General features: G+C 39.4%; 1 protein-coding gene across 1 annotated transcript; it reads left to right on the top strand.

Annotated features, from left to right (window-relative positions):
* The first annotated feature begins 5,146 nt into the window (after positions 1-5,146).
* LOC117984098 (glucose dehydrogenase [FAD, quinone]-like) lies at positions 5,147-9,178 on the top strand. The gene is made up of 4 exons (XM_034970748.2): positions 5,147-5,395; positions 5,954-6,111; positions 7,601-7,715; positions 7,837-9,178. The coding sequence occupies exons 1-4, from the start codon at positions 5,147-5,149 to the stop codon at positions 9,172-9,174; spliced, it is 1,860 nt and encodes a 619-aa protein (XP_034826639.2). The 3' UTR covers positions 9,175-9,178.
* Positions 9,179-12,171: the final 2,993 nt, after the last annotated feature.

The following is a 12,171-nucleotide window of genomic DNA, read 5'->3' as shown; positions in this document are numbered from 1 at the left end:
CTGTCCTCAAGGGCCGGCCCGGGGCGAATCGCCCCTTCCATCCCTCACTTTCCGCCATGGCGTGGGTGCACACTACATTTCCACCATTGCATAATGGTCCGTAAGTAGGTACCTATAGACCAGTGGCGTGCAACTCATAGAGGCATAAAAGCGCTGCTTACCCAAGAAATAGTTAACTCGGTTGAAATTGCTCAATGCTCATTATTCTTTGACTTGCTCACCTAACTACCGCTTACCCTGGCTTTAAACCCTATGCACGCCACTGCTATAGACTGTCTCGTCCGTCGCGTCGCTGTAAAATGCATGAATCAGCTGAAAAAACATGTTATTCATTCAATATTTCAAGGCCACTTTAAAACACAATTTTATACTGATGACAAGACTATTAAGTACTTAGTAACAAGATATTACGTAGATATAATATTATTATTCTCTGTAGAGTTTAATAAAAAAAAACCGACTTCCAAACTACAAAGTAAAAAATAACTTTTGTTTCTACACGTGTACCTATCTATGTTGAAGTGGGACGAGCTTCAGGCTTTGATTTCTAGTTTATGTTATTATGCTCGCCCGACATCATACATACATACATACACGTGTAGAAACAAAAGTTATTTTTCACTTCGTATGGAAGTCGGTTTTTTAAATATTTTATTTATTTTAAGCTTTTTAGTGTAAGTAGTCTTTGCTTGGTACCCAAAATATCAATTCACCAGCAAAACTTTCCAAATCCACACGGCTTAGGAGTTCAGTACCTTAGAGCATCAGGGTTGAAGATATGGGACTTGGAATTCAATAACAAAGTCTATTTTCGGCATTTACAATGTTATTTCACCAGGAACAGTTCGTGCATCTCTTGGTTTATGAGTGCTGTACCATGCATCATCGGGTTTAAGGAGTTCGGACTTGGAGTGTAATCATGAAGCCGTTGTTTCACCATCAGAAATTCCCGAATCCCCACGGCTGAGGAGTTCAGTACTTTGCAGCATCAGGATTAAGGAGTTGGGATCCTAGTATAATTTTCATGGTGTAGTCTATGCTTGGCATCAAAAATAATATTGCATCATCCGTGGTTCCTGAATCACTATAGTTTAGAAGTGCTGTACCCTGCATCATCAGGGTTGAGGAGTTGGGACTTGGAGTCCAAGCATGAAGTCGTTGTTTGGTACCTACAACATTTATTCACTATGAACACTTACTGAATCTAGATAACTTAGGCGGGCAGTAACCCTGCAGCATCAGGATTGAGGAGTTGTATCTAGAATGTTCATGCGACCATCACGGAAACATCCTCTGTTGATTTAAAAAAAAAATTATACAAATCGGTCTATAAACCTCGAAAAAATCGCTGTACATACATTTAAAAAAAACGGGCCGGATTGAGAACCAACTCCTTTTTTGAAGTCGGAAATACTGAAACGCGACTTTAAACTTTTTTTTTTTTTTTATTCAGATACAAGTTAGCCCTTGACTGCAATCTCACCTGATGGTAAGTGATGATGCAGTCTAAGATGATAGCGGGCTAACCTGGAAGGGTTTGGTTTCTACACGGCATCGTACCGGAACGCTAAATCGCTTCTAGCCACGGCCGAAGCCTACCACCAGACCAGACCAGAAATTTAGAAATTATAAAATTCCAAACCCCTGCCAGGAATCGAACCCGGGACCTCCCACTAATAAGACCACAGCGCTCACGACTGCGCCAGGGAGGTCGTCAATTTCAAATTCAAATTCAAATTCAAATTCAAATTTCTTTATTGCGAATATGGGTAAACAGTGCAGATATTACAAAACAAAAAGGTACAGCCAAATTCTGACTATTAGCATGCAATATGTTATGACTTATGATATACCGAACAACGTGTACATAGTTTTGATTAGTCAAATTAAATACTTAGATACTTTGATTAGTCAAATTAATTACGTCAAACTACTAGTAATGTTTGTCGAATATCGGAATTACAATCGCAAATTATTGTAAGTACCTAGTTGTTAAAGATTTACGTGTGAAATGAAAATCTAGGACCTTTCACGTCACCCGCGCTCGCCCGCACCGGGCTAGCTCGACGGCTGTGCTGTGTGTGTCGATCTGTCGACCCCTTGTCGACCCCTTGTCGACTTGTCCCCTACTATGTCAGCAGTGTTTCCCAAACATTGTTCTGCCATGGCCCGGTCATTTTTACATTGCCTCTTCATGACCCACTTAACACTTTTAAGCACCCAACCCAACCAGACCCAAGCAGCCCCCCGATTGTGTAAGAAAAACATACTTATTCATCGTTATTGTAATCGTCAAAAAATTCTGCCCTTTGATTGGTTGATTCGCTGTTTACATTTTTTCACAGCCAATCAAAGGGCAGAATTTGTTGACGATTACGATAACGATGAATACGTTTTTGTTACACAATTGGGGGGCTGGTTCCATTGGGTAAAATATTACACATTTATTATATTAATATATTACATTTATCGATAGTTGGTAATATTTTTAAAACAATGCGGGAATGTTGTACCCGGGATTTTATTTTGATGGTCCGGTACCAGGTCGCGACCCGGCAAATGGGAAACACTGCTATAGTATGATAGCCGTTATAGTTGGTATTGACCTCTGGACCGACTCTCTCACTATTGGCTGAAATTGACTCGACTTTAGCTCAAAGACTTTACTTCCTTTGACGTTACAAAAGAAAGCTAAATAAATATCATCGATTGCTTTATTAAAACAGATGTGAATTAGATGTGTGCCTTAAGACTAGGCATGTGCACACGACTTCTCCTCGACGCTCCTATTTTTAACCGACTTCAAAAAAAGGAGGAGGTTCTCAATTCGTCGGAATCTTTTTTTATTTTTTTTATTTTTATTTTTTATGTATGTTCTCCGATTACTCGAAGGCGCCTGGACCGATTTTGAAAATTCTTTTTTTGTTTGAAAGGGTATACTTCAAAGTTGGTCCCATTTAAATTTGGTGAAGATCTGATGAACATCTTCGAAGATAGATACTGGAACTCCTCAACGGATAAGAGTAAATTGTTCGCGATCAGTGTAATAGCTTAGTAAACAGAAGATTTTTAACCAGTCATAGCATAATTCCATGGGGCCACTAAAATTGTGAAATAAATTTTTTTTACAAAAAAAATAAAAACCGACTTCGATACACAAACACTAAAAATTGAAAAATAATTTTATTTTTTTACCGAATATAATATTATGTATACAAGAGTTAATATAGTTCGATAATAATATTTTTTGGGGTCGGTGCCAATGAGGTGCTATTGTGGAGTCTCATAAAAATATGAAATCTAGACGATTCGCGCAGCTAAAGCTAATTGGCACCGGCACCAAAAAGTATTATTATGGAACTATATTAACTCTTGTATACATAATATATTCGGTAATAAATAAAATTATTTTTCAATTTTTAGTGTTTGTGTATCGAAGTCGGTTTTTATTTTTTTTGTAAAAAAAATTATTCTACTACAATTTCATCACCATCATCATCAACCGATACACCACTGCTGGATATAGGTCCCTTGTACTGTCGCGGATGTCTGTCCTTCGTTTGATGTCCGTTGTCCGAGGTCGCCATTCCAGCACCTTGGGACCCCAACGTCTATCAGCTTTTCGAATTCTGCATATTGCCACTTCACTTTGAGCTATGTGTGTTACTCTGGTTCTCGTACGGATCTCCTCATTTCTTCTACCTTATCCCGCCATACGAATTATAATCTAAATATATAAAACGAAAAGTTGACTAACTGACTGATCTATCAACGCACAGCTCAAACTACTGGACGGATCGGGCTGAAATTTGGCATGCAGATAGCTATTATGACGTAGGCATCCGCTAAGAAAGGATTTTTGAAAATTCAACCCCTAAAGGGGTGAATAAGGGTATTAAAATTTGTGTAGTCGACGTGAACGAAGTCGCGAGCATAAGCTATATAGAAATATATGAAAGGAAAAGCTGACTGATTGACTGACTGACTGACTGATCTATCAAAGCACAGCTCAAACTACTAGAGGGATCGGGCTGAAATTTGGCATGCAGATAGCTATTATGACGTAGGCATCCACTAAGAAAGGATTTTTGAAAATTTAACTCCTAAGGGGGTAAAATAGGGGTTTGAAATTTATGTAGTCTACGCGGATGAAGTCGCGAGCATATGCTAGTAATTAGATGTGCAGACACGTGAAATTATATTCATGACTATATTTGTACATACTGGATGGATTCAATAAAACTTATTGACATATTAATGTACATAATGCTTTCATATAAAAAGTCGGTGCAAGATAGTTCCTCATATTTCTGGTGAGGCAAGGCGGCGGACCTCCCCTCCCCGCGGAAACGTCATACTGTGCTCTTTATATTTTTATATTTTGATCTAGCTGCAATTTAGAAGATCAGGTTAGTCCGTTGTCATACTATAATTTAGCTGTTTAAGACCTACTGCGCGATTGCGGGTTGAGTCTGTTTAAGTTTGCTTTTTAAGTTGCCATAAGTCTGTTTGAATCCATAAGCCTTATTTCTTGAAGACAGTGTAACTTTTTTGTTACTCGTTTAACTTTTTCTTTTTTAGTATTTGTGTTATTTCATTAGGTTAAAAATTTCTTGTTTTGATAGTATGTACTTCGATTATAATGGGGCTGACATGTACTTATATAAATATAAAAGCCCCTAAATCCATATCCATACTAATATTATAAATGCGAAAGTGTGTCTGTCTGTCTGTCTGCTAGCCTTTCACAGCCCATCCGTTCAACCGACTTTTACGAAACTTGGTACAGCGATAACTTGCATCCCGGGGTAGGACATAGGCTACTTATTATCCCGGAAAATCGAAGAAGAGTTCCCACGGGATTTTTAAAAACCTAAATCCACGCGGACGAAGTCGCGGGCGTCCTCTAGTAAAAAAAAAAGATAATGTTCGGAATGAGGGTAGGGAACGGGGTGTCCAGCTACTAGGCGTCTATATATGTGGTGATCGCAGAAGCCGATGGAAGCAGATAACCCATTCGAGGGCAGTTTGCCAGGACCACGATCTTCAGCAATGAAGGAACGACCGGAGAGAGAGATGTGTGGTCTGTGAATATGCGAGAATAGCCCGGTTTTGGGGTTATCATTTAGTAATTTTTCAGATCGAAATGATTTGGCAGCCCCTCAACCTTACGGAGGTGTGTCCTCCTTGCACGCCGGTGACGGCATGTTCCGACTTCGGGTTCGTGTACCTCAGCCTGATGGTGCAGCTGTTCGGCGGATCCGCGGAGCAGACGAAGCAGGAGATGTGCAAAAGAGAACCCGTAGATGGGCAGGAGTATGACTTCATAGTAGTGGGCGCGGGAGCGGCGGGCTCTATCGTAGCTAACAGACTCACTGAGAACCCCAATTGGAAGGTAACTTAAGGTCCAAGACACGGGTCTGCTCGCGAAATTTAAATTAAATTTGGTTTTTCACAATTGCCGTGTTTTAATTGTTTTTAGGGTTCCGTACCTCAAAAGGAAAAACGGAACCCTTATAGGATCACTTTGTTGTCTGTCTGTCTGTCTGTCAAGAAACCTACAGGGTACTTCCCGTTGACCTAGAATCATGAAATTTGGCAGGTAGGTAGATCTTATAGCTGACATTTGGGGAAAAATCTGAAAACCGTGAATCTAGGGTTAGATCACACAAAAAAAATTAAATTGTGGTCATGAACTAATAATTAGTATTTTCAACTTTCGAAGTGAGTGACTATATCAAGTGGGGTATCATATGAAAGGTCTTCACCTTTACATTCTAAAACAGATTTTTATTTATTTTTATGCATCATAGCTTTTGAATTATCGTGCAAAATGTCGAAAAAATACGACTGTAGTACGGAACCGTCGTTGCGCGAGCCTGACTCGCACTTGGCTGGTTTTTAATAACAATTTGTTTCAATCCGCCTTTCTTTACACAACTCGTGCTATCAGGTCATGCTCCTGGAAGCTGGCGGCGAGGAGCCTGAGGTGACGGGAGTGCCCGGCTTCTTCACCACCCTCGGGGGCTCCAGCCTCGACTGGAAGTACTCCTCGGAACCCAACGGGAACAGCTGCCTCGCATTTCCTGGGGGAAGATGTGGCTGGCCGAGGTAACATATGAGCTTCGATTTTAGTTTCAAGGAAACATACCCGATAGGTGCCTATTACTAAGCCTCCGCTGTACGTCCGTCCGTCCGTCTGTCATGTGTCTCGTGGAGAGTGGTGCATGCTTGTGCGGACTGGGGGAGGAGCACCTCCACCATGTCCGTGATAGGTAGTGTTGAAATTTTTACAGTGTGTATTTGTCAGAGACCAGTAAGATATGACAATTGACGGTATAATAACAAATGCCTACTAAAAATGTCAAAATGACCACCATGTAAATTTAAAAACCGGCCAAGTGCGTGGCGGGCCACGCGCAGTGTAGGGTTCCGTAGTCACAATCCTCGAAAAACAGATGTAACTCCTTAACCTGTGAACCCTACTTAGCCATGATAGTTTTCCTTTAAAATTGATTATAATATATACTACTGCTGTGAATTTTTTCATGTTCCTATATACTACCATTTGGCTGATAGAGGGGCGGGAGGGGGGGGGGGGGGGACACTTGACTCTAATAAAAATTAACACTTTAAAATTCATATTTTACAAACGGATCTAGTAAAATGATGTTCCCAGACCCACAGTATTTTTAAAAGACCTATTCAACGATATCCCACACTATGGGGTAGACGAGAAAAAAAGTTCATCCCCACTTTACACTACCTAAGGGAGCTACCCTAAAAAAAATATTTATCAAAATTTTATTTCACCACTTTGTCGGCGTGATTAATATTTATACCCATGCCAAATAACAGATTTCTAGCACTAATAGTCTTTGATATTAACCGAGGACGGACGGACGGACAGACAGACAGACGGACGGACATGCCGAAACTATGATTCCTTGTTTACTACGGAACCCTAAAAAATTAAAAAGTGCTAGGTATATTTTCTTGTACGGTATTCATAAGCACTTTTAAAAAGTTTACATGAATAAAAAAAACATTCTATTCTATTCTATTCTATTCCACTTGAGATCGTCATTAGCAATAACAATAGGATTACATTCAACATGCCACGTAAACAATAGGTAATAAACCAAACAGTCGTAGATCCCATTCATTTTTAAAGGAGCCGGTTCAACCTCAGTGTTCATACTTTTGAATTCACCCGTCACGACTTAATCCTATTGTTATTGTTAACTAGCTGCCAGTGAACTTCGTACCGCCTAACAGTAGATTATTTTTCAGGATTTTTTATAATTTTTTCTCTCCGCAAGAACCACCCTCGTACTTCAAGGAATATTATGAAAAAAGAATTAGCGAAATCGGTTCAGCTGTACTCGAGATCTGCGATCAGCAACACATTCAGCGATTCATTTTTATATATAGAGATGACGGTCTCAAGTGGAATTATGCCAGTTTATTTTGAGTACACTATATTTTTAATTGGAAAATCGAAGAATTTCCACGCGAATTTAAAAAACCTAAATATTCACGCGGACAAAATCCGGGTGTCATAGGTGATCAGTATATAAGACACTTTTTTTAATTTTAGAGGTAAAGGAATGGGTGGTTCGACCGCCATCAACGCAATGGCGTACGTCCGAGGCAACAAAGTAGATTATGACGAGTGGGCACGTATGGGTAACCCTGGGTGGAGCTATAAAGAGGTAAGTATCAGGACTCTCTACTCAGTCTCCGAATCCCGATAATCTTTTAATGTAAAAATTCAGCAGCTGAAAATATATTCCCCGATTTACTTTGGATTTTATTTAACTTTTTTATTTTCAGGTGCTTCCATATTTCATGAAATCTGAAAGAAATTTGAATAAATACGCGGTCGATAGTGAGTTTCACGGTGTGAAAGGGGAACAGTGTGTGTCTTGGTTCCCTGGCCTAGACGGACCTGCGACCATGTTGACGGAAGCGTCCAACGAGAAAGGAGTACCTATGTGCGACTTTAATGGAGCCACGCAAGAGTGCGCCATGCAGGCACAGACATTTTCAGCTGATGGCCAACGCGTATCTGCCTATTCGGCTTTCATACACAATATCCGCCATACGAGACCAAATTTAGACGTTAAACCCCACTGCGAAGTTACGAAAATACTTATAGATGATACTAAAACTGCTCGAGGAGTAGAATACATCAAAGATGGCAAGAAGTACACCGCGTATGCCAAAAAAGAGGTAATAGCTTGCGCCGGAGTCGTCAACACAGCAAAACTACTGATGTTGTCAGGAATAGGCCCGAGAGAGCATTTGGAAAGCCTAAATATTCCTGTAGTACAAGATCTAGCGGTCGGCGAGAATCTCCAAGATCACGTTTCATTTAACGGCTTGGTAGTCGCGTTATCGAATGAAACTGCCACGACAGTCAGTCAAGATCAAATGTTGAGTGATATGAAGGAGTTCGCTGAAATGAAAATTAAGAAAGGTCCGCTCGCCGGGCTCGGTCCGATTATGTCATGTTCATTTATAAAATCGGAGCCCCACTTGGAAGTACCAGACATACAACTTCAATTTATGGACGTCCCCTGCTGGGAAGAATTCCTGCAAGATCCAATAACATACGAAAGGGTCCCAATTTTGCCCACTTCTTACTATAACGGTGTATTACCGAGAATTATGAATGTAGTGCCAAAAAGTAGAGGGAAAATGTTGTTAAATAAAGATGATCCAAACGGGTATCCAGAAATACATGCCAATTACCTCGGCGACGAGAGGGATATAGCACCACTCATGAAAAGCATACCGTTTGTGTTAGGTTTAGAAGAGACAGAAGCCTTTAGATCACGTGGAGCATATTTCGTTCGCGAAAAAATGCCACATTGTACAGAACACGACTGGGGCACAGATGAGTACTTCCTTTGCTTGATTAGACATTACACTTCGACTACTCATCACCAGTGTGGAGGATGCAAGATGGGCCCGAAATCGGATAAGAAGGCAGTAGTAGACAGCGAGCTGCGAGTGTACGGGGTGAAGCGGCTGAGAGTGATCGACGCCTCGATAATGCCTGTTGTCATACGCGGGAACACGGCAGCCCCGACTATGATGATCGCAGAAAAAGGCATAGATTCCGTTATAAAATATTGGCAAAATATTACTAAAGATTACTGTTTCTAATTTTATTTAATTGTACTTTATGAGTTTGAAGTTTTAAAATAATTGATGTTCGAAGAATTGTTACATTTTTTTATTGTTTTGTTAGTTCAAATAAATGTTGTTAGTGCTATACTTGTTGATTTCGAAATAAAGTACCTTCAGGAATAGATTTTTATTTACATTTACAAATCTATCTAAAATATTACACATATTATTACTCCTACTTATTTGTATAAGTAACTAAATAACTGGGCGATTTCTGTACAGTTATAGTTTTAACTAGCTGATGCCCACGGCTTCGCCCGCGTGGATTTAGGTTTTTAAAAATCCCGTGGGAACTCTTTGATTTTCCGGGATAAAAAGTAGCCATGTCCTTCCCCGGGTATTTATCTGTACTGTACCCATGCAAAAAATCACCTCAATCCGTTGCACCGTTGCGACGTGATTGAAGGACAAACCAACAAACAAGCACTCTTTCGCATTTATAATAAGGGTACTGATTCTGTGGTCAACCGTTTTGCGTGTGACTTTACGTGCTGTAGGGTCTCCTCAGAGATATGATATATCATAGGTTACCAAAGAAGCACAGAAAGAAGAGCAGTCAAAAATACTCTAGAAAAACGCTCAAAAACCAGTTAGACGAAAATGGGTTATAGCTTATCACGAAAACAATTATTATTGAGTTAACAACTTTAGGTAACTAATTTAGGTAAATATAACCGATAAAAAGCATTAGGGGTAATAAAAGAAAAATATTAAAAAACTGACTTCCAAAACCACTACAAAGTAAAAAATAACTTTTGTTTCACTACACGCTACAAGCTACACGCTTTGATTTCTAGTTTCTTTTATGCTCGCCCGACTTTATACATACATTCCTAGACGACGACGTGTAGAAACTAGAAACAATTAGTGGTTTTGGAAGTCGGTTTTTTAATTTTTTTTTTATTTTAAGCTTTTTAGTGTAAGTAGTCATTGCTTGATACCTAAAATATCAATTCACCATCAGAAATTCCCGAATCCTCACGGCTTAGGAGTTCATTACCTTGCAGCATCAGCATTGAGGAGTTGGGATCCGAAGTTCAATGGGGTAGTCTATGCTTTGGCACGAAAAATAAAATTGCATCATCCGCAGTTCCTGAATCACTATAGTTTAGGAGTGCTGTACCCTACATCATCAGGGTTGAAGAGCTGTGACTTGTAGTTTAAGCATAAAGTCGTTGCTTGGTACCTACAAGATTAATTCACTATGAACATTTTATGAATCTTGATAACTTAGGCGGCCAGTATTAACTCTGCAAAATTAGGATTGAGGGGTTGGATCCGGCGAGCGGGGAAGAGGGGCCGGTCCGAAGAAGACCGGCCCCTCTTCCCCGCGTACGATCCCATCTAACATCGTCACCCGCAAGTCTTCTAATAAAGGGAACTCCACTCCAAGGACACTCCCACTGTATCTCATGAACCGTAATAGGTAGAAAGTTAAAAAATTTACAGTGTGTGTATTTCTATTGCCGCTATAACAACGGATAATAAAAAAACAAGTTTTACCTATTTGTTATAATATTTCTGGCTATATTACATTACGCTACGGAACCCTTGGTGGGCGGCTTTAACTCGTAGTTTTTTAACATTCTTGTTTAAATGATAACAAAACACACGCGCAAAATTATATATATTGTATAGTAGTATTTAGAACGTTTTATTTAATTTATTATTAGATAAAATAACAACGTTTTAAATTGTGAGTATATTTTCACACGTTTTATTCTTTAGTAATTAGGGTAGGGTAAAATTAGAGGAAACGTAAAATTGTCCGTGTGGGGTAAAGTTGCCCGTAATAAATAGTGGCCTTGACTCATTCTTAGAATATTAGATACTACTGCAGCAGGCCTAGCATGGGCCGGAAAATTTTCTCCCCGAGGAAAGGATAAAAATTTTATCCCCTCCGATAGTTATTTCCACTCTCCGAGCATGGGCACAGGGTTGGATATAACCATCCCCGGTGATAAGGCGGGGAAAGACTAGTCCTCGGTTAATGTCAAAGTGTTATTATTTTTTATCTGTGCTTTTGATTTTGCTCGTTTTCGTTACTCGTAACTCGTCTGTGGCTGCTTTTTATGTTAAAAGAGCTAGAAGCCGGAGCCGTAAAATAGTTTAAAAAACATTCACAGAAGATTATGCACGTAAGTATTGTTATTGTTTGTGTTTACCTAACCTAACTCCACTTTTGAATTATCCAAATTAAAAAATAATCGAATAGTTGAAATTCCTAGCTATCACAGTAAGTATCACAAAGACAATTTGTGTTAGTCAGTACACAAAATTGAAGTGATAATATATTGATATTGTTAGCGACAAAGAAATGCATAAATTGTTGTTTTATTTGCAGACATGGAAATATGTACTTGAAGAAGGGCACTGGCCACTGACTGACAAGTATGATGAGGCAGCTCGGGATGTAGGACGACCGGGAAATGTCTCAATAGTGCCGTCGGTCACATATATGAGCACATAAGTGTTCAATATTAATTATCACTGTTGGGCATAAATGCTCAACAGGAATTGGACCTGAAGACTCCATAATGGGCCAGCCAGAGAGATGCGTGTATTAATTTAGTTCTATTAAATGTGTGTCTTGTATAACGAACTCAAAATAACTTTAGGTACCTACCTATTGGAATAGGTAAGTTAGGTACACATCTTATCAACATAAAAATATATTTTCATTATTGTTTGAGATGATGATAAAACTAACAGTTCAGCACACTGCACTGAGAAGAGTTCAATATCACTTAAAATTGGTTAAGCTGGTATGGTTTGAGCTATTAAACTAACCTAATTTCTTTATAAGCATGTCAAGCCAATGTTTTTTATCTTATGGCAGGAAATCTTTGAAGCGTCGGTGGTGGACTATGGTGAGACTGTCGTTTAACCCACTTTGTACACAGTGGGTACTTTATAGAACCAATAGCCCGAGTGGTTTTCCTATAAATGCCAATAAATAAATAAAAAGTAAGT

The sequence above is a fragment of the Maniola hyperantus genome, chromosome 7 (assembly GCF_902806685.2).
Source record: "Maniola hyperantus chromosome 7, iAphHyp1.2, whole genome shotgun sequence".
Classification (NCBI taxonomy): Eukaryota; Metazoa; Arthropoda; class Insecta; order Lepidoptera; family Nymphalidae; genus Maniola; species Maniola hyperantus.
Note: the sequence above shows the minus strand (reverse complement) of the source record. Positions and strands in the feature narration are given on the sequence as shown.